Source organism: Salarias fasciatus, chromosome 5, assembly GCF_902148845.1.
Source record: "Salarias fasciatus chromosome 5, fSalaFa1.1, whole genome shotgun sequence".
Classification (NCBI taxonomy): Eukaryota; Metazoa; Chordata; class Actinopteri; order Blenniiformes; family Blenniidae; genus Salarias; species Salarias fasciatus.
Window position 1 is genome coordinate 29,477,343 of NC_043749.1, and position 21,400 is coordinate 29,498,742.

General features: G+C 49.4%; 1 protein-coding gene across 2 annotated transcripts in view; it reads left to right on the forward strand.

The window, feature by feature from the left end:
- The window catches only part of flnba (filamin B a), a 48,074-nt gene extending 27,054 nt beyond the window's left edge, over positions 1-21,020 (forward strand). Inside the window, exons 16-49 of one of the 2 annotated variants that reach the window (XM_030091907.1) lie at positions 4,086-4,206; positions 4,798-4,958; positions 5,056-5,146; positions 6,055-6,209; positions 6,356-6,473; positions 6,561-6,640; positions 6,713-6,898; positions 7,018-7,332; positions 8,195-8,312; positions 8,411-8,611; positions 8,696-8,869; positions 8,971-9,133; positions 9,319-9,479; positions 9,913-10,204; positions 10,335-10,488; positions 10,584-10,773; positions 10,957-11,204; positions 11,984-12,067; positions 12,952-13,051; positions 13,213-13,353; positions 13,442-13,570; positions 13,788-13,961; positions 14,083-14,250; positions 14,353-14,556; positions 14,638-14,790; positions 14,916-15,038; positions 16,188-16,454; positions 16,526-16,663; positions 16,749-16,864; positions 18,868-19,000; positions 19,176-19,352; positions 19,441-19,659; positions 20,066-20,272; positions 20,373-21,020. In XM_030091907.1, the coding sequence (XP_029947767.1) occupies positions 4,086-4,206; positions 4,798-4,958; positions 5,056-5,146; positions 6,055-6,209; positions 6,356-6,473; positions 6,561-6,640; positions 6,713-6,898; positions 7,018-7,332; positions 8,195-8,312; positions 8,411-8,611; positions 8,696-8,869; positions 8,971-9,133; positions 9,319-9,479; positions 9,913-10,204; positions 10,335-10,488; positions 10,584-10,773; positions 10,957-11,204; positions 11,984-12,067; positions 12,952-13,051; positions 13,213-13,353; positions 13,442-13,570; positions 13,788-13,961; positions 14,083-14,250; positions 14,353-14,556; positions 14,638-14,790; positions 14,916-15,038; positions 16,188-16,454; positions 16,526-16,663; positions 16,749-16,864; positions 18,868-19,000; positions 19,176-19,352; positions 19,441-19,659; positions 20,066-20,272; positions 20,373-20,560 (5,649 nt within the window). In that variant the 3' untranslated portion in view covers positions 20,561-21,020. The remainder of the gene's footprint in view (positions 1-4,085; positions 4,207-4,797; positions 4,959-5,055; positions 5,147-6,054; positions 6,210-6,355; positions 6,474-6,560; positions 6,641-6,712; positions 6,899-7,017; positions 7,333-8,194; positions 8,313-8,410; positions 8,612-8,695; positions 8,870-8,970; positions 9,134-9,318; positions 9,480-9,912; positions 10,205-10,334; positions 10,489-10,583; positions 10,774-10,956; positions 11,205-11,983; positions 12,068-12,951; positions 13,052-13,212; positions 13,354-13,441; positions 13,571-13,787; positions 13,962-14,082; positions 14,251-14,352; positions 14,557-14,637; positions 14,791-14,915; positions 15,039-16,187; positions 16,455-16,525; positions 16,664-16,748; positions 16,865-18,867; positions 19,001-19,175; positions 19,353-19,440; positions 19,660-20,065; positions 20,273-20,372) is intronic. The other variant, XM_030091909.1, reaches the window with a different exon arrangement.
- Positions 21,021-21,400: the final 380 nt, after the last annotated feature.

A 21,400-nucleotide genomic window follows, 5' to 3' on the forward strand; every position in this document is an offset into this window, starting at 1 on the left:
AACTGGGAACAGACAGCAATGCTTCGGTTACTGCAGTGACTGTATGTTCTGATTTTACTCCTTTATTCAACCAGGAAGTAAAAAATCGGCTGTTTCCACTGCAGCTGCAGATCATTTGCTTTAACGAGGCCGTCCTCAATGAAACGGGTCGTAAACGCACTGAAAAGAGCTGATCAGATGTGTCTTTGTCTCAGGAGACAGCTGTGGGACTTTCAGCCTCAAAGTATTAACTGTTACCTGAAATTGTGTTTTCCTAATTTTGATACGGGTATTTTCTGATATTCTGAGGCCTCGTTTACACGACGGTTTCAGGTTGAAGGCGTTTGGTCTTTCTGCACATGCTCACTAGATCGACAGCACTGTTTCTGGAACATTTCCCTCTAAATGCAAAACTTTTCTGAAACGAAACCTGAAATGTGGTGTAAACGAGGCCTAAAGCCTCCGAATCAAGCCACTGCCAGAGTCCACTGCATGATCAGAATGCTGATATTCCTCCTGTGTTCACCTGATTCTGTTCACACTAACTCTCCACCGTCACACAACCCTTCGGTTTGGATTTCACACCCTCAGTTTGTCACTTTTTGTTACACGTTTTGTTGTTTTGGAATAACTCTTCTCCAGTGAAGATTATTCCTCCGTCACTTCTTTTGCACTAACCGGTCTGTGATGCTCTGTAAACTGTTTGTTTGAGCTGCATGAGAACTTCATTCATCTGAAGCTTTCAGTTCACGCCAGCGACCAGATTCAGAAGGAACTATAAATGTTATAGGCTGTACACGGTGTAAATCCTCTAATATTAACCTACATCTCTGGAAAAATTCAAATTTTAATGTTAGTTTTGAAAAACTGTTTTTTTTCTAAAATACCTGAAGTACAAATATTTGGTTCTAAACCTTTTTTTCCCTCAGACATGATCAGCTTTAGTCTGTAATAAACTGATTATCAACAACTTATTGAAATACGTTAGTCAAGTTTACTTTGTGTGCTATATTTAATCTTTAACTTTCAAAAGTGTTTATCATCCACAGTAAGCAGAGAAATTGAGTCTAAATATATGAATGGATAGTTAAAAAAAAATGAAGGGAATTAGTTGTATTTATGCCAAACGTGAAGATTAAAACAAAAAAAAGCAAATTACAGATACATTTCCAAGTCAGTTTACTCATTTAAATGTTTCTATTGTGATATATTTTTTAACTATGGGTTTTGTAGCTTGGAGTAGAAGTATTCAGAATGTCCTGTGTGCTCTCACACATTAACTTCATACTTTATTCAGACATTCACCCCTGGACATATACACACCTTCACAAATTATACAGTCAATCTGATGAGATGGAAACCAAAACTGAAGTTTGACTCGGGGTCAGCTGTCATGTATCTGATCTGGCTGGTCGGACTGAAGTTCAGATGAAGTGAAACTGTCATTTTAATGTCACGTGTGTTTTATTTTTATCTCTGTTGATCAGTGAAAACCTTTTCACTTTGTACGTGTTTTAAAAGTAAAATCCTCCTGATGAACATTAGATCGAGTCTATGAAGCCACCAGTGAAATCAGTCGTGTGGATTCATGCAGATCTGGAACCGTCCCGTGTTTCTCGATGGCTTTTCGCTGGCTTCACTGAGACTCTCGTTACGAAGTGAAGAGGTTTTCCTTCTTCCGTCCAGATGTTCACCAACTCCCCTCTGTGCACTGTAACCACATCTGTGTTGTGCTTCTCCTGTAGTCTGTGTGTTCTTCACTTTATCAGCTGCCTTCTCCTCGTCGGGCTTGTCTGGAGGTCGTTCTGTCTAAATTCCCGTTGAGGAATTTCAGTTCGTGCCTGCAGGCGCGTCGCTCTTTGTGTTGCAAGATAAATGAGACAAAGTCCAAACAAGTATCAAAACAGGAGAGCTGTTCAGACAAGACGAGCTGACATCGAGAACCCTTCAGCTAATGGCATCACGTCAGACTTTCCCTTCGGCTTTCTTCACCAACAACAGAACAACCGAGATACCTGAATTTAATCTGTGTACTAAAATGAACTCCCAGAACTTTTTAAATAATAATATACTTTGACACAGAGGCTGGAGTGACGGCGTTTCTTGAGCTATAAAGGGCATCTCAGAGTGGATTGAGCAGATTTAAGAGAAGCCTGGGATCAGGGAGGACTGAAGATGTGGACCTTTCAACACTTCACCTGTAATTTACAAGCAAATAAATGACGAATGAGCTTTAAGCTGCAACCTGAGTCACTTACAGTGAATCACATGGGCACAGCATGTTGAGTGAAGTGGTTTTTATCCTTATTTACCAAACGGAGATTGAGCCTCTGTTACAGGCAGCAGGATGATTACGAATCGGAGCGATACAGTTTCCAAGAAACGCTACAAACGTCACCAGAATCAAAATACTGAGTTAAAACGAGGCTAAACACTCGGCTCTACCTGCTCCAACTGAGGGAGGTCTGTCCTCCTCATATTTTACTCGAATCACTCTAAAGTGAAACGGTCTCACTATAGTCTACGTTCATGTGTGACTGCTCTCCACAAACTGCTTTTTCTCCTCTGTATACCTCTGGAAAAGCTGTGAACTCCTAAATGTGGACTGGAATTGGCTTAGCGGAGTATTAAATCCCAGCTGTACTGTGCTGTGATCTTAGCTGTCGTGATGGCGCCACCTGGAGGTGAGAAATACCCTGAAAACACAGAATTCTCGTAAAGGGAGAATACTTAACTTGGCTTCCAGCTAATAAATGAGAAGTAAAGCAATGAGATGATCGGTTGCCTCACATCATCGTCTTCCAGCGAGGCTCCTGCTTGGTTTTTTTTTTAAATGCACTAAGTGAGGAAAATTTGATGTTTGAATCTGAGAGGATGATTACAGCAAAGCTGTGTTTTAGGACGTCTTGAGTTGGTGCTGGAGTCGTTAGAGGGGAAATTCTCTCTTGTTAGAGGAATTACTGTTTGAGTGTGAGTGTGTCGGTGTGTGTGTGTGTGTGTAATCAGGCTGAGCAGGCATGTTGTGAGTCGCAGCAGCTTGCAGTGTGAAGCCCGGCGCAGACCTCTGTGTTGACGGAGCAGACGGACAGAAAGCAAACAGTCACACCCAGCTGTCTGCAGTCTCACACCGGGGAACGCCCCCTGCTGTGCCACAGTCCAAGGTCTGGACGCCTCAGCGGAGACCGGTCAATTAATCTCCTCCATGTTCTGGAATGGCTAGCCAAATGGAAGCTCCCACTAGTGGCCAAACATGGAACTGCATCGTTTTCAGCGACGAGTGAAGCTGAGTTTGGAGTCTTCAGAGTTTTGAAACTTGTCTGAAGGCAGCTGATAAAGTCGAACAGGATTGAACTGAAAATGTTCTTGATTTGTTTTGTTAACATGATTTCTGAACGAAGTCGGGTTTGGTGGAGCGGTTTGTTTGAGGAACACGGTTTGAAAATAAATGCTGACTCTTCATTGAAATGTTTTTGTGTTGTTTGGTTCATTTGCTTCAATTTGATATCTCATCCCTCTTTTTTTATTTGGTTTTTTGCACATTTCTCATCACTTTTTCCTTTTTCACTTTTACATGTTATTGAAGCTTTTCTTTCAGCTGATGTAATTTTTTTTCCTTTTTGTGTCTTTCTGCAGTTTATATGCTTTTACTTTTTTTTTTTTTTTTTTTTTTTTAGTTTTTTTGAATTTTTCATCCTAAAATTATTTGAGTCAAAAGCATTTCAGTGCATTTTTTGGGGAGAACCACTTTTCTCTTATAATCAGACATTTTCACTGCAAAATGTTTTTTTTAAAATATTTGATTTGTTACACTTCATCTGCCAATAAACGTTGCTGACATTTAGCGTTGAGCAAGAAGAGCAAAACTTATTTGAAATTATCCTGCAAACATGTAAACAGATTTACAAACAGCAAATATATAAGCAGAAGAAAACGGTGGAAAACTCTAGATGACCTAGAATGGAGCCTTGTGGAACGCCATGTTGAGGTTTACTTGTGTTTTCTTGATGGAGAAACAGATTAGTTTTCTCGTGTTTGATATTCTGAAGGAATCTTTCCTGCTTTGTGATTTGATGAAAGTAAGTGTGACTTTGTGTTGCTGCTTGTAGGTGAATGTGGGTAAAGGCAGCCACCCCAACAAGGTGAAGGTGTACGGACCCGGGGTGGAAAGCGGACTGAAGGCCAACGAGCCCACACACTTCACCGTGGACTGCTCAGGAGCTGGAGATGGTAACACACACACACACACACACACACACACACACACACCCACCCACTCATGTGATTACTGGGTGTTGTCTCTACATGCAGTGAAACAGTGCCGTCCAAACATGCTTGTTTGGAAGTCGGTTTTCTCCTCAGACGACCCGAAAGCTTGGGGTTTTGTTGGCGTGACTCAGTTTGTGCTTCTTCTTTGCTCTGATTGACGCCTCAGTTCTCCTACAGAGTTGCATGTAGTTTAAAGTAAAGCCTTTTCTGAGCAACACACTGTTTCTGAACTGAAATGCATCGAAGGAACTAGAAAAAACTCTGGAGTACCCCCTTCTGGCCACAAGTGTATTTACATGAGATGCGACAGGGATGGTTGACTAGTTGTGATTTTATTTTTTTTTTTGATTTGTCTGTTTTATGCTGTAATTGCCATTTCTGTATTGTGCATTTAATGTATTAAAATAGTTTTTTGTCAGTTTTACTTCCTGACCTTTATAATTGTATGTAGCATACTGTGAACATAGCGCCTGTGTGTGTCTTCACTAAATACATCAAGGTCTGAGTGTGTTTTAAAATGCCATAATAGTGTCTTTAATGTGTGTTTTCCAGGTGATGTGAGTGTGGGAATCAAGTGTGAAGCCAACATGATCAGCGACAGAGAGGCAGACGTGGACTTCGACATCATTCCCAACGCCAACGACACATTCACCGTCAAATACATTCCTCCTGCTGCGGGAAAACTCACCGTCAAAGTCCTGTTCACGGACAAGGTAGACACCCACACACACACACACACACGACAGGGTTTCACACGTGTTCTCTGGAGGATTTTCTAGAAAAATCAATTCTTACTTTTTGTCGGTGCAGGAAGTCCCCCAGAGCCCTTTCACAGTAAAAGTGGATCCGTCCCACGATGCATCGAAGGTTAAGGCCGAAGGTCCTGGACTGGCTCGAGCTGGTGAGACACGGTTTGGTTTCCCTTGTTTGAAAGGATGCTGCATTCACTGACATCAGGGAGAAATCACATTAAGAGTCAAAGTCATCGTTAAATTATTATGCCTACATTTTCCAAATCCTCTATTTTCAATATTTTCTCATTTGAAGACTTTGAGACGTCCAGTTGAACTTTATTTGACAAGTTTAACAGAATATTTGACATCTGTATTTTTAAATCCTAATGTAGTCTTTCATTTTTAAACTTATGACTTGTTAAGAATACACACTTTACATGCTGTCGTGCGATATTTTGAGTTCAAACAGACTCCGACTGTCTTGTGGTCAAAACTGGCATTACAAGCCTGTATGCGCTGGTCAAGTTGGTTTTGATAATGGGTCTAAGAAAAACTTGCACATTGTTCCTTTTGATGTTGGAGTTAAGCTAATCATTTTGGTTCAGATGGCCATATCTTAACAATGGATAGTTCATCATTTCTAGTTTCAAACGACTGACGCAGAGCAGTTTCTCACTGTTTTTGGAGAAGATTTGTGTCCTGCATGCTGTCCTATATACTACCTTTACTGAATGGGTTATTTTCCCATTAAACACCTTTATTGTGAGATAGGATAATTGGACTTTTCTTGCTCTTCTTTCTCTGAAGACTTTTCTCTGAATTTTTGTTCTTGCCAAATTCATTCGAAATGCTTAAATCAGGTGTGAATACATGGAGGAAAAGACATTTTCCACTGTAAAGTGGCCAAAAAGTCATTGTTTATATGATAAAGTGTGAATTTGTGTAAATGCTGAGCATTATTGAAATCATACAGAGAATTTACTAAATACTGATTTGTTTGTATGATTTCTGTTTTGCGTTAATGCTGTCGTGTGAATAGGGCTTCAAGCCAGGTGTCTTTATCATACTCCAACAGGTGTGGAGAGCGGGAAGCCGACTCACTTCACCGTCCTGACCAAAGGAGCCGGTAAAGCCCCGCTGGACGTCTCCTTCTCCTCTCAGGTCAAAGACTTCGACATCATCGACAACTACGACTACTCCCAGACGGTCAAATACACACCCGTGCAGCAGGTCAGCAGAGGCGTCAGAAGGGTTGATCTGCCTCTAAAATTAGAAGAACATTGTTTGATTTCACTTTTCATTCATGAAGAAGACACACTGGATTTTACACTTCTGGGTTAAAAGCCTCCCCGTGTTGTTCTGCTGTTGGCCTGCAGGGGGAGATGAGCATCACAGTGAAGTTCGGAGGAGACCCCATCGCCAAGAGTCCGTTCACGGTGGGCGTGGCCGCACCGCTCGACCTCGACAAGGTCGACGTGGACAACCTGGAAGGACGTAAGAGATCCGTGGCTCAACTTGTCTCCAGCTCTGAGCTGACTGAGGATGGACTCTGTCAGGACTGATCTGTCTCCTGTGTTTCAGGGGTGGAGGTCAATCAGGAGCAGCAGTTCACGGTGAACACGAAGGGCGCGGGAGGTCAGGGTCAGCTGGAGGTGGCAGTGGTGAGTGTGAGCCGGTAGAACTGAGAGGCGTCTCTCTGGGTTTTGGTCTGACGGTTCTTGTGTGGTTGCCAGCTGAGTCCCAGCCAGCGGCCGCTGTCCTGTAAGATGGAGCCTCAGCCCGGCAAGGCCGACGTCAGCCTGGTCCGTTACACCCCCACCGAGGAGGGGGTCTACTCCGTCAACGTGTCCTACGACGGGCACCCCGTCCCCGGGAGCCCCTTCCCCGTGGAGGCCCACCTGCCTCCCGACCCCAGCAAGGTAACGCCGGCCCTGTGGGAACATCTGATTTGAGTTTTCTGATCAGTTCTTATGGTTTGTTGTAATTTTAATTGTTTAAATGTTATCTTTAAGTTGAAGTCCTACGTTTCTGGTTCCAGGTGAGAGCGTTCGGCCCTGGTCTGCAGGGCGGCTTGGTGGGAAACCCAGCGGAATTCACCATCGACACGAAGGGGGCGGGCACCGGCGGTCTGGGCCTGACCGTGGAGGGTCCCACCGAGGCCAAGATCGAGTGCTCCGACAACGGGGACGGCACCTGCTCCGTGTCCTACCTGCCCACCGAGCCCGGCGACTACCTGGTCAACATCCTGTTCGAGGGCGTGCACATCCCCGGCTCGCCCTTCAGAGCCGACGTCCAGATGCCCTTTGACCCCTCCAAGGTGGTGACTTCAGGGAGTGGACTGAAGAAAGCCAAGGTGAGTGTCGGTCGTTCCATCTGAATGATGATTCAGTGAAGCGCTGGAAACGTGTCTTCAGGATGGGGACTCTAAGGCCCAATCCCATTTCTCTTTCTAGCCCTGCCCCTTAGCCCTCCCCCTTGCCCCTACCCCTTTGAAACGGAGTGCTAAGGGGTAGGGCCGAAAGTAAACCCCTCTGAATTGGGACACCCCTTCGACAACCGCGTACGTCATCAGTAGTCGCCGCTGCCGATGATGTAGGCAGATGCGACAGTTGTTTGCCGAAGAAGAATGTTTTTCTTACATTTTAAAACTTTACTCATTGAGAAAATGCTTATATTTATAAACTTCTTTCGTTGCGGACACCGCCATCTTGCTGATCTTGCAAGGCTTTATGGGAAATCTAGTGGCGGGTGGTGGCGAGGGGGCGGTGGCAGGAGCGCTTGTTTTGTCCGCCTACACCGCGAGTGGAGGGCGGCGTCGGTTCACTTCCGCATTGGCGGGAGCGCTCGTTTCCACACCCGTGCATTCCAGGCGGGCGGTGTTGAAGAAACCAGTTTATTGAAAATAATTGTCTAACGAGCGCTCCCGCCAATGCGGAAGTGAACTGACGCCACCCGCCACTCGCGGTGTAGACGGACAAAACAAGCACTCCCGCCACCGCCCCTCGCCACCGGCCGCCACTGGATCATACCCCTCCGTTTGGAGTGAGCCTCGGGAGAATCTCCGTTTGGAGGGGTGAATAGCCCTACCCCTCCGTCATAATGACAATCGGGACACCCGTACCCCTCCACGTGAACGTGCAAAACGGAAGGGTAGGGCCAAAGGGGAGGGCGAAGGGGTGAAATGGGATTCAGCCTAAGTGTTTGTGTCTGTGCAGGTCGGGGAGGGCAGCGTTCTGAACGTGGACTGTTCTCGAGCCGGACCGGGCGAGCTGAGCCTGGAAGCCGCTTTGGACTCTCCTCCGTCCAGCCCCACGGGCTCGACGCCGCGCTCAGGTGACGCCGACCCCTCGCTCACTTTCCTCAAAGCTTCAATCTGACGTCTGGCGGCTCAAGGTCTGAAGGCTCAAGGCACGTCTGCTGCTTCCTTCCAGTCGCCAAAGCCAAGACGGAGGTCGTGGACAACCGAGACGGGACCTACACGGTGACCTACATCCCGCTGAGCGCCGGCATGTACACGCTGCTGCTCAAATACGGAGGGAAGACGGTCCCTGGATTCCCAGCCAAGGTGACGGCCGACCCGGCCGTGGACACCTCCAAGGTCAAAGTGTACGGTCCTGGAATTGAGGGACCAGGTAAAGCATGGTCCTCCTGAGCTGATCCCCCACAGCCTTCATTCAGAGACGACGCCGTCCTTCTAACCCCCCCCCCTCCTCCAGGTGTCTTCAGAGAGGCCGCCACAGAGTTCACTGTGGACGCCAGTCCGCTGACCCGACGAGGAGGGAACCACGTGAAGGCGGAGGTCAGGAACCCGTCTGGAGCGCTGACGGACTGCGAGGTCACCGACAGAGCAGACGGGACGTACAACGTGGAGTACACGCCTTTTGAGAACGGTGAGGTCTTTCAGGATGGAGCGTTTCGTTTCAGAAAAGTTTTCCGTTCACGCCGCAACATTCTGAAGACGGTGTAGTTAACGTCCGAGACATCATTTCAGGTCCTCACACCATCAGCGTCCTGTACGACGACACCCCGGTCCCCAAGAGCCCCTTCAAGGTGTCGGTGACGGAGGGATGCGACCCCAGCAGGGTGAAGGTGAACGGCCCCGGGCTCGAGCAGGGCCTCACCAACGTCACCAACAAGTTCGACATCGTCACCAGGTACTGACGCCGCTTCCTGGTAATCCAGCAGCGGTTAGACGCTCAGTGAGCAATCACATGAATCTGAATCCAGTCTCTCCTTGAGTTGGTTGGTTCTTTATGGTTTTGTTCTTCCCATATGTTGATCTATCTTAGAAAGAAAAAATGAATTCCCAATCTGTCTTTGTGTGCTTCCCCTTTCCCAGGGGGGCCGGAATTGGCGGGCTCGGCATCGCCGTGGAGGGTCCTTCCGAGTCCAAGATGTCCTGCAAGGACAACAAAGATGGCAGCTGCAGCGTGGAGTACATCCCCTACAAGCCGGGACTGTACGACATTAACGTGACCTTCGGAGGAGACCACATCCCAGGTCAGCTTCACTCACTTCAACACGGTTTCAGCTCATTTTAGGACTGCCGGGGTTCATGTGGCAGACCTTGATGAGCTGCTGAACTTAATCCTACCAGATTCCTCTGCACCGATTTGATGGCTTAGCAAGATTTTCAGCTAAAATTAGGCCAAAATATACACTATTTTGCCAAAAGTATTTGCTCACCTGCGTTCATACAAATTAGAGCCTCAGCTGTTTTAGGAAGGCTTTCCACAAGCTTCAGGAGTGTTTGTGGGAATTTTGGGCCTTTTGTAAGGTCAGACACTGATGTGGAAGGAGATGGTCTGGATCACAGTCTCTGTTCTGTCGGCTTGAGGTCTGGACTCGGTGCAGGACAGTCAAACTGGACCATTTAGTATGAACAGGTCTGGGAATATTTACATTTTTTGTAACTGTTCATTTCCTGTTTCAGGGAGTCCGTTCAAGGTCCCGGTGAAGGACGTTGTCGACATCACCAAAGTGCAAGTGTCCGGCCCCGGGGTGGGGTCAAAGGTCAGGGCCAACATCCCTCAGTCCTTCAAGGTGGACTGCAGGGGCGCCGGCGAGGCCCCGCTGGCCGTGAGCGTCACGGGTCCCCGAGGGCTCAAAATCCCAGCAGAGGTGACGGACAACGGCGACGGGACGTACCAGGTGTCCTATACGCCCACCGTGGAGGGAATGTACTCAGTGGAGGTCCAGTACGCCGACGAAGTCGTCCCCAACAGGTGAAAAATGACACGGAGACATAAGAACTCCGACCTGGTGAAAGACGCTTTCATAAAGCCGCAGATGGGTGAAATTGAGACGTGTTCAGTCATGGAGGAGGATTAAAAAAGTTTTCTCTGCTCTGTGCAGCCCCTTCACCTTCCGAGTCCTTCCCACCTTCGACGCCAGTAAAGTGCGAGCCAGCGGTCCCGGGCTGACCAGCAGCGTGCTCGCCAGCCTCCCCGTGGAGTTCAGCATCGACGCCAAGGACGCCGGCCAGGGCCAGCTGAGCGTGCTCATCACAGTCAGTCTCACACACACACACACACACACACACACTGTTGGGAAGGGAACCGTCGCACTCAGCCTGTCCGTGGTTCCTCTTCCTGCTTCCATCAGGACCAGGACGGGAAAGTTAAAGAGCCGACCATCCATGACGGCGGCGACGGCACGTACCAGGTGTCCTACGTCCCCGACCGCACCGGACGCTACACCATCGTCATCAAGTACGGCGGCGACGACATCCCAGCGTCCCCGTACAGGGTCCGTGCCACGGCAACCGGAGACGCCAGCAAGTGCACGGTCACAGGTGTGTGTGTGTGTTTAATTTGATTCCTCACTTGGACAGCCATTATGGTCCCTGTTCTTTAAGGGTGGTCTTCCATCTTAGTTTTCGTCCTGCTTGTTTCTCTTCTCCATCTTCGTTATTTCCTCATTCCTCTGAGGAAATAAAGAATCGTGAAGTTTGACGCCGTGTCCTCCTCGTCCTCAGGTCCCGGCGTTGGACCCACGGTGGCCATCGGCGAGGAGCTGGGCCTGGTGGTCGACGCCAAGGGCGCCGGGAAGGGGAAGGTGAGCTGCGTGGTGGTGCAGCCCGACGGCAGCGAGGTGGAGGCCCAGGTGGTGGAGAACGAGGACGGCACCTTCGACATCTTCTACACCGCCCAGGCTCCCGGAAACTACGTCATCTACGTCCGCTTCGGAGGGGAGAACATCCCGCGCAGCCCCTTCAAAGTCATGGTGAGAGAGGAGAGAGAGAGGAGACTGAACAGATCAACATCTGCTCCAACAGACGATCCTCCAAACACTCGGCGTCAACCTGTTTCATTAACGGAGTTTTTCCCCAGACCAGCAGCTGGTCTCATTTAGCCCCGCAGGTCAGAGGTCACAGCCTCAGGGTGGGAACCACTGAAGTGCTGCTTGAGTTTTCACCAGTGAATCTTTAACTTTTTAGGTTAAAGTCCAGGAATCGATCATTGAGACACTAAAATGTGACTCGAGTGTGTTTTCTTCTGTGCGTGTGTGTGTGTGTGTGTGTGTTAATGTGACGTCTTTACCCCAAAAGCTTGACCGCAGAGTGTGACTCTGCATGAAGTCATGCCTGTTTGTAGTTTTCTCCTCCCTAATCGACATCAGATGTGTTTTTCTCGTCGAACCCTGCATCAGGGAGCGACAGGCTAATTTGAGGAAGGATGCACTGATCTCACCACCAGACTGTGCTTCGATTGCTGCCAGAAGATCCGGAACTTTCTCTGAAGCTCAGACATGAGATAACTGGGTTTTGACTTCGACTCTGTTCACCCGACGACGACGATGCTCCGAGCCACTTTTTGTAAACTGCTCTCAACGCCCAGAGGAGAAAACAGCCTCCTGAGTCTCCTGCTGCCCGCACTGTGTGAATTTACTGAATCACACAGCCTGTTTCAGTGTGAACTTTGACCCCAGCCGTGATGACAGCGGCGGTCTGACTGTCTGCTGGAGCGGCTGGAGTGTAATCCTTCTCACTGTTATGTCCTCAGGCCACTGATGAGGTTCCCATCATGCGGGATCAGCGGCCTTCACAGCAACTGGCCGCTCCGCCAGGAGCTGGCTTCCAGCCATGGGTACCCCGATGCACACACACGCCGCTCCAGCACTACACACACACACACACACACACACACACACACACACACACACACACACACACACACACACACACACACACACACACAGTTTGTACAGCTAAATGTTGTGAGGACACTCATTGACATAATGCATTTCCTAGCCCCTTACCCTAACCATCAAAAACTAATGCCTAACCCATACCCGAAACCTAACCTAAACCTAATTGTAACCCTAAACCAAAAATCAAGTCTTAACCCTCAAAAAGGCCAAAAAAGGTCTGTTGAATAGTGAGGACCGGCAAAAATTGCCCTCACTTGTAAGGTTAAAAACCCGTGTTCCTCACAAAAGGTCCTCACAACATATAGCTGTACAAGTGTACACACACACACTCACACACACACACACACAGCTTCTCTCTGTTGCAGGTGAATGCTGGTTAAAGCCTGACCTCCTCTCTCTCTCTCCCTCTCTCTCTCACTCACCCGCTTTGCCTCCATGCCCTCATCGCTTCTCTTTTCCTCTCAGCCAATGGGATCGCAGCAAACCTAACACTGTAAAATGAAGAAACGAGCCGTTTGCGAGATGCTTTTCTGAAAGCGGCGCCCCTGTTAAGGGTTTTTTTTTTTTTTCCCTAAAGGCATTAATGTTGTGGTTCTTTCCATCCTCCTCTTCCCTGGTGCACTCTTCATCACTGGCTGCATCACAGTCATCTCATCATCCTCATCACCATGCTCCTCTTCATCCCCATCATCCACTGCGTTTCCCAGGATGCTGCTGTGTGGGCGGGGCTTGGATGCAGCAGCATGTTTGCTGTTCGGGCTGTGGTGAAGTTGATCATAGACTCGATTGTGACACTCCGACCTGGGTGTGTTTCCTGCAGGTGACCTCAGACAAGTCTGCGGGCGGCAGTGTGAACGGCAGCGGCTTCAGGCCTTTCGACATGGTCATCCCGTTCTCCTTCAGGAAGGGAGAGATCACAGGTGAGACGAGCCAGAACACCTGTGGACCGTATTTACTGTGAAACTTAGTCAGTGTGGAAGTCCCTCAGGTCCTTTTGAAAGAAGGACACTTGATTTTTCCTCTGATGACCTTCGGTCCTCACAGAAACCCGTTAAGCAGCGTCTCTGCTGGTGTCTTTCAGGCGAGGTGCTGATGCCTTCAGGGAAATCCGCTCAGCCGCTCATCACCGACAACCAGGACGGGACGGTGACCGTCCTGTACTCCCCGACGGAGGCCGGCCTGCACGAGATGCACATCAAATACAACGGCACCCACGTTCCGGGTAAACGGACACACACACACACACATACACACACACGTCCTGCATATCTTCCAGCTTCCGGACACTAACCGCCATGTTTGCGCCACAGAGTCTCCTCTCCAGTTCTATGTGAACCACGCCAGCAGCCCCAACGTCACGGCCTACGGTCCCGGTCTGAGCTACGGCGTCGCCAACAAGAGGGCCACGTTCACCGTGTTCACAGACGACGCCTCTGAAGGTACGCTGGACCCGAAGGAGGACGGAAGGAATCCGTTTGGAGCCTCCTCCTCCCGGCTCCCACGGCGGAAAAATGCTCGAACTCAATCATTGTATAAATGCGTGCAAACGCAACTGAGTGTTACAGATCACCCTGAAATCCTGGAACTCGGTGATCCAGTCGGTTTCTCACTCCGGCGTCTTTAAGCGTCTGTTTGTCTCCGTCTGTCTCGGTCCAGGCGGTTTGGATCTGGCCATCGAGGGTCCGTCCAAAGCCGACATCAGCTGCGTGGACAACAAAGACGGCACCTGCAGCGTGAGCTACCTGCCGCTGCTGCCGGGAGACTACAACATCCTGGTCAAATACAACGAGGACCACATCGCAGGCAGCCCGTTCACAGCCAGGATCATCGGTGAGGAAACCCAGAACTCCGCCTCCTGTGGATCGATGATGAAGCTTATGCAGCAGATCAGGCTTCTGGAAAGGTTTTCAAAGGCGTCGTGTGTCTGACCTGAACTGCTTCCTTCACACAGAGGATCCAAATGAAAACCAGCGCCGCTCTCAGGTCAAGCTGGGCTCTGCAGCGGACTTCACTCTGGACATCAACGAGACGGACCTCAGCCTGCTGACGGCCAGCGTTAGAGCGCCGTCCGGCCGGGACGAGCCCTGCCTGCTGAAGAGGCTGCCCAACGGCCACATCGGTAACACACACACACACACACACACACACACACACACACACACGGAAGGATCAAACTGTCCGATAAGCAGGCCCTGATCCCATAACCTTCCTCCTCCTCCAGGAATCTCCTTCATCCCGCGGGAGGTGGGCGAGCACCAGGTCAGCATCCTGAAGAACGGCCGGCACGTGACCAACAGCCCGTTCACCATCATGGTGGTCCAGTCCGAGATCGGAGACCCCGCCCGGGTCAGGGTCTCCGGCGAAGGCCTCGTCAAGGGAACCACCTTCAACAACTCCAGCTTCGTGGTGGACACCCGGGAGGCCGGTCAGAACGCAGACGGCGCACGAGGGAAATGTGACTGTAACAAGGAGGAAAGCTCAGTGTGTGTGTGTATGTGTGTCTCAGGTTATGGCGGTCTGGCTCTTTCCATCGAGGGTCCCAGTAAGGTGGACATTAAGACGGAGGACATGGAGGAAGGGACCTGCTCGGTCACCTACTGCCCCACCGAGCCTGGAAACTACATCGTCTCCATTCGCTTCTCAGACGAACACGTTCCAGGTACCGGCGGCCCGCTTCCAGCCACGACCCGGCGTTCCTGACCCGGCGGGGGAACCGAACCGTCTGTGGGGGAGAGACTGGATCCTGTAAAGAGTCTGTTTTTTTTTTTTTCTTTTCGGCGACAGGAAGTCCGTTCACGGTGCCCGTCACCGGAGAGGGACGCATCAGGGAGAGCATCAGCCGGCGACAGAAGGCCGCCTCCGTCACCAACGTGGGGAGTGTGTGTGACCTCAGCCTCAAGATACCAGGTACACACTCTCCCGCACACACACTTGATCGTGGCAAATTTATTCACGATTAAAAGATAATTTTGCTTTTCGAAAAAATAAAATAAATACATTAAGCTCAAGCGTTTAAGATCATGGGAAACTTTAAAAACAGTGACTCAGAAATGAGTGAAAATTTTAACGTTAGAAGCAAAATCTCTTCTTGGTGATTTACTGAATGAGTTAAAGGAGAGTTAGCAGGACGCTGAGGAGATAAAAGCTGCTTCACCTTTTTTCTTCTCTGGAAACGCGTTGTAAACCTCTTCCTCAATAATCCAGTCTCCTGAGAAAAAACGTGCTCGCAGGTTTCTGGGAGCCTTGTTTGGTCAGAAATCCTTGAATGAGAAATAGAAATCATGTCATCCGTTCGGTCAGTGAAGGTTCTGGAGGTTTCAGTCGATCTGTTTCCTTTCCTCAAACTGTTTCCTGCTTCTGTTGATTTTTTTGTTTCCACATCTTTAGCATGTTTCCTTTCACTTCCTGTTTGTTTCCTCCTGCTGCTCTGCGCTGCAGTCTGACATCCTGCTCTCTTTTCCAACATTTCCTTTCCTTCCTCTCGTCTCCTCATCACTTCCTGTCCTTCCTCCTCCTCAGCTTCTCCTCTTTTCCTCCTCCTCCTCTCGCTTTCCTCCTGCTCCTCTCCATCACTTCTCTTCCTCCAGTGAGCTGGTTCCTCCTGGTCTTGTCTCAGCACCTCCCCTCTCGGCCCTCCTGCCGCTCCTACTGCTCCCTCCGGTGGTCTGGAGGACCCGGCCGTCACCCCCCTCGCCCCTGTGACGCTGCCCGGGATCGGAGCCTCTCTCCTGGGCGCGTCCGGCGGGTTTCCGGCCTCTCTGGCGTGGTGCTGCTGGGGGGAGCCAGAGCAGCGAGGGGCGTTTGGTTTGTGGACCCCCGCCGCTCGGTGGGCGGAGCCGGGGTGGAGGGTGCGTCAGAACGCCGAAGCCACACTCATGACCTCATTTCCAGAAAAGTTGGGACGACTTGCTTCCTGCACTGGAAACCAGACCGAATGATTTTCGCGAGTTTTAAACTGGTTTTACTCCCTGAACAAAGATCAGGTGTAGAAATGTCGACTGTTCCTTTCTCTCATGTTCTGCTGAAGTTCTTTAATTTCTGAACGTTTCAACGCAGCGATCGACATGAAGGACGTGACGGCCGACGTGGTCTCGCCGTCCGGCTCCTCCCAGCCCGCCGAGCTGGTGAACGTGGGAAACGACACCTACTGCGTGCGCTTCGTCCCCACCGAGATGGGCGTGCACAGCGTCAACGTCAGGTACAGGGGCGTGCACGTGCCGGGCAGCCCCTTCCAGTTCACCGTGGGGCCGATGGGAGAGGGCGGGGCCGCCATGGTGAAGGCCGGCGGGCCCGGACTGGAGGGCGCGCAGGCCGGAGAGCCAGGTAAACACACACACACACACACACGCTGAGCCGTGTCTTCTTCCGTCCTCACCTCGTCTCTCGTCCACCAGCTGAGTTCAGTATCTGGACGAGGGAGGCCGGCGCCGGCGGTCTGTCTGTGGCCGTGGAGGGACCGAGCCGGGCCGACATCTCCTTCGACGACCGCAAGGACGGGTCCTGTGGAGTGTCGTACATCGCTCAGGAGCCTGGTACACACACACACACACACACACACACACTAACCTCTCCCTTCACGCCCCTCTGACCTTTGACCCCCCCCTCCGTCCTCTGCAGGGGACTACGAGGTCTCGGTGAAGTTCAACGAGCAGCACATCCCCGACAGCCCCTTCCTGGTCCCCGTGGTCGCTCCGGTCAACGACGCCCGCCGCCTCACTGTTGCCGGTCTTCAGGTGAGACACGAGGAGACACCTCCACACCCGGCGCGCCGTCCTGCGCTCCGGGGGGGCCCGAGGCTCAGCTGCATAAACACACCGAGAGTGTGTGTGAGTGTGTGAGGGCTGCACTGCTGTGGGCTGCGATGTGCGTCGTCAGAGTTTCTGGAGACAGAGAGACAAAGGAGAGACGTGACCAAACAGCCGTGAGAATGAAGTCAACATTTAGAAGGATCAATAAAACATAGTTGTTGGAAATAATATGAAAAAATAGTGATAGTAATAATTTTTCATTCAAAATTTTAGTTAAGAGTTTTTTTTTGTTTTGTTTTTTTTTAGTTTCAATTTTCTGTTCCTGGCTTTAACAAGCATTTTGAACTTGATTCTTGTTGGTTTCAGTTTTATTTATTTCCCATTTTAAATTGGCAGGATTAGAACTTACATTACCCTCAAATTTCCCCCTCGAAAAAGAGTCTTTTCAGGCTGAAAAGTGAATTATATTCTATGAACTCTGTGATTTAATCTTTGTTCTAAAAGTATAAAAACCTAAAAGACAAACTACAGTTCCTAATCTTGGACACGTATCCGTAAAGGGACGCTCTCGAACAACCCACATCAGGCAAACCGTCACTAGTTTATCTGGTCAAACGTGTTTGACTTTTGTTTATGCAGCTGACCTCCAACTTGTGACCACAGCCGGGTGAACACTGCGGCTCTGATGTTCAAGAGTTACCACTGCAGGAAGCAGGATGCGTCAAAAATACCAAAGAGAACTCCCAATGTAAAGATCCAGGTCTCAGATAATGGTGAAATATTAAAATAAACAATAGTTATTTTCGTGTAGTTGCACTCAGGATGGTTATTCATGGTTTTACTTGTTTTACTTGATCAAATGGGTAAATGTTGAAAAAACTTGAACCTTCAAACTCTAAGATTCAGATAATCGTCACACTTTTATTCCACATGTGCGTCTTAAAAACAAAAAAGCACATTTTGAATTAATTGCATATGAATTGAACTATTTCACTTTTAACTAGAGATTATATCACAAATGAAATGTGAAGAAATCTTCTTAATCCTGAATATTTACTGACAAAACCATTAAATTTACAGTATTCGCATTTTTCCAGTTGGTTCGACAGTCATTGATTGTGTAACAGATTCATTAAAATTTAGTTTATTCAAAGATAGTGTTTTATAAATGGATCTTTAAGACAAATCCAGCACATTTCTGCTGGGATTTACTGAAATGACCTTTGACCCTGTGATAAATCCTCCTGCCCTCCTCGGCGGTCGTTGCCCGGCTCTGGTCCTCCCTCTGGTGTTTGGTGTGGATCTGCTGGTGTTTCTCTTGTGTTTCATTTAAAGGCTTTTAACAGCATCTTCGTCGTCCTCCTCCTCCTCCTCCTCCTCGTCGGCTGCAGCAGACAGAGACCCCCTGCTGTCCTCTCACACCCTGTTGACACAACATTGTTGCTTTTGCATTTTCATTAAAAAGTTTCACATTTACAGTGGTGGCAGAAAGACTGAAGCGATGAAGCTTTTAATGTGAGGAAATACGTGGGTTTTGCTGCTTGTACATCTTACTGTGACAGTACGGTCAGAGCATGAAGCAAAAACAATTTTAGCCCCAACTTTTACCTCATGACGATCAGATCAGTTGTTACTTACAGCAGCCTGCCACTAGTCGGAGCTACAGAGCCATCAATGTTCAACCCAGATAGTTTTATATTAACCCGCACTGACTCTCATCCTGTCTCTAATCCCGTTTCTTCTGTGGAGCTCTGTCTGCTGGAGCTGCACCGAGGGGAGCGCAGGTAAGTGTAGAAGCAGGTGTTGTCCACCTGCAGTACCTCTGTTGACCTCCAGGGGGTCGCTGTGGTACATGAATTTTGTTGATCGAGTTCAGTTAGTTTGAACTTTTGCTCTGACTTCCACTGGAACCCAGAGTTGTAGAGATTCCGTTTGAGCATCTCCTCACGTTGTTGTTGCTCGTCCTTGAACCGTGTGTGAACTCACAGGAGTCCGGCCTGAAGGCGAATCACCCAGCATCCTTTGCAGTGCGCCTCAACGGAGCGAAAGGAAAGATGGAGGCCAAAGTTCACAGTCCGTCCGGGGCTCTGGAGGAGTGCGCCGTCACTGAGCTGGAAAGAGGTGCTTCGACTGAACCGTCCGCGTCGGCAACGACGCCTGAAACATTCCGTTAAAGCAATAAAGAGATCCTGCAGAAAATCTCAGTTAAAAGAAAAAAAAAACTAAGCTGACGTCTGTTTTCCTGTGGGTCTAAACTAACATCTGGTTTGAAACCGACGCCTCTGCTGTCTTGCAGATAAGTACGCCATCCGGTTCATCCCCAGAGAGAACGGTCTCCACACCATCGACGTCAAATTCAACGGCTCCCACATCCCAGGAAGTCCCTTCCAGGTCCGGGTCGGAGAACCGGGACAGGGCGGAGACCCCGGGCTGGTCACTGCGTACGGCGCCGGGCTGGAGAGGGGAACCACAGGTCGCTTTGCTGTTACGAGCATCAGCTTCAGCGGGGGACAGTTTGAATGAGTTGAGCTCTGACTGGCTTCACCTCTCCGCTCTTGTAGGCACTCAGTCGGAGTTCGTCATCAACAACACCAGCGCGGGCCCCGGGGCCTTGGCTGTGACCATCGAGGGTCCATCCAAGGTCAAGATGGACTGTCAGGAGGTGGCGGAGGGCTACAAGGTGCACTACACCCCCATGGCGCCTGGAAACTACCTGATCAGCATCAAATACGGAGGACCCAACCACATCAGCGGCAGCCCCTTCAAGGCCAAAGTCACAGGTAGAGCGAGGCTTCGGGTTTCACACACCGTCCTCGGTTCAGATCAGGATTGCTCCACCCTCTGCAATCCCCTCGTCATTTCAAGCAGATGCTTTTCATTGAATTGGGATTGAATCGCACGACAAAACAAAAAAAAAAAGTGATACCATGAAGTGGATCTGTTTGTCAAAATGGCGTGGAGTTCCTCAAGGTTTGATTCTAGGCCCACTTCTATTTCACATCTGCATGTTTCCACAAATGAGGTTGAGTCTTCAGAAATTCTGAGTTCTTTGTGGATAAAGAGCCTTGCTCATATTTTCTGACAGGTTGGATTCAGATGACGTTGGTTTGTTTGAAGGGCTTCATTCAATCTAAATACGAATCTTAGGGCTGTTGGTGTTTAAACATTCTGTGCTGTGTCTCTCAGGTTCTCGCCTGGTGAGCGTGACCAACGCCAGCGAGACCTCCACCCTGACTGTGGACCCGGTACTCCGCTCGTCCAGCAGCTTCCTGCAGAGCGTCATGCCCAGGTTGGGCGACTCCGACGCCAGCAAGGTGCAGATCCGAGGTCCCGGCCTCAGCAAGGCCTCCGTGGGCCGTCGGAGCAGCTTCTCGGTGGACTGCAGCAAAGCCGGTGAGGACGACCGCGCTCCAAAACCTGGAGATCACACTCACCCCTTTTCTTCTATAGATGCAGAGTAACTAATTACTGTAATCCCTGCCTCTGTCTCCAGGTAAGAACATGCTCCAGGTGGGCGTGTACGGCCCCGAGGTGCCCTGCGAGGAGGTGCTGGTCAAACACATGGGCGGCCTGCAGTACAACGTCAGCTACCTCCTGAACGAGCGGGGCAGCTACATCCTGGTGGTGAAGTGGGGCGACGACCACGTGCCCGGCTCGCCCTTCCACGTGTCCGTCCCCTGAAGCCGCCGCTTCGTCTCGGTTCAACCATTTTGCGTCCCCGATTGTGACTTGAAGCAGGGAAATCTGCGAGCAAATGGAGATGTTTGGGGTTCTGGGCGCTTGACTCCATCATGAAATGGAAACTCGTTGCTCTGGTCTGGAGTGAATCAGGGATGCAAAATGGTGAAGCAGTCTTGGTAATCCGGCCTAAATGTGGAGCTGTAACCAGATTGAATGGGATTAGTAACAAATGTTGCACTTGATTTCTTTTATACTTGATTGGTAAATTAAAGATTGCTGGTTTTAATTGAGTAGGTTAAAATGTGTGCTAACATCAACTGGACGTCTCCGCCTGTTCCTGACGATATTAAACTGGATTGATGGACTAACTGTAGACCCTTTAACCTCCGAATGTTTAGATTTAGTGGAAGTTAAACTGGAAGTACGCAGCACTTTCCTTCAGTCGTACAGTGCCTGGGGGGAAAAAAAACCCAAGAGACACATTTATTGTGGTTTCCTGCTGATTTCTGAATAGTTTGTGCCTCAGAATGCTGGTTTTCATCCTTCTGTTTGAAGAAAGAAACCAGCTAGATGATCTAAACTGAACTTTTCCCCCTAAAATCTCCTCCTAAAAAAGAAAACTGGAGTTCTGTGTGAGAACAAACTGAACACAACTACTGATGTTTATTGTTGATTTCTCTGTTGCTCTTTAGCTTTCAGGATGTGTTGAGTCGTTAAAACGTTGCCATAAAGAATCAAGACTTTTTACGCTGCCTTCACACTGTCAGACGCGTTGGAGCTCGGGCTTTCTTGGCTTTTCTTACACGAGAAGATTTCTGCATGAGTGGGTGGGGAAGCTTG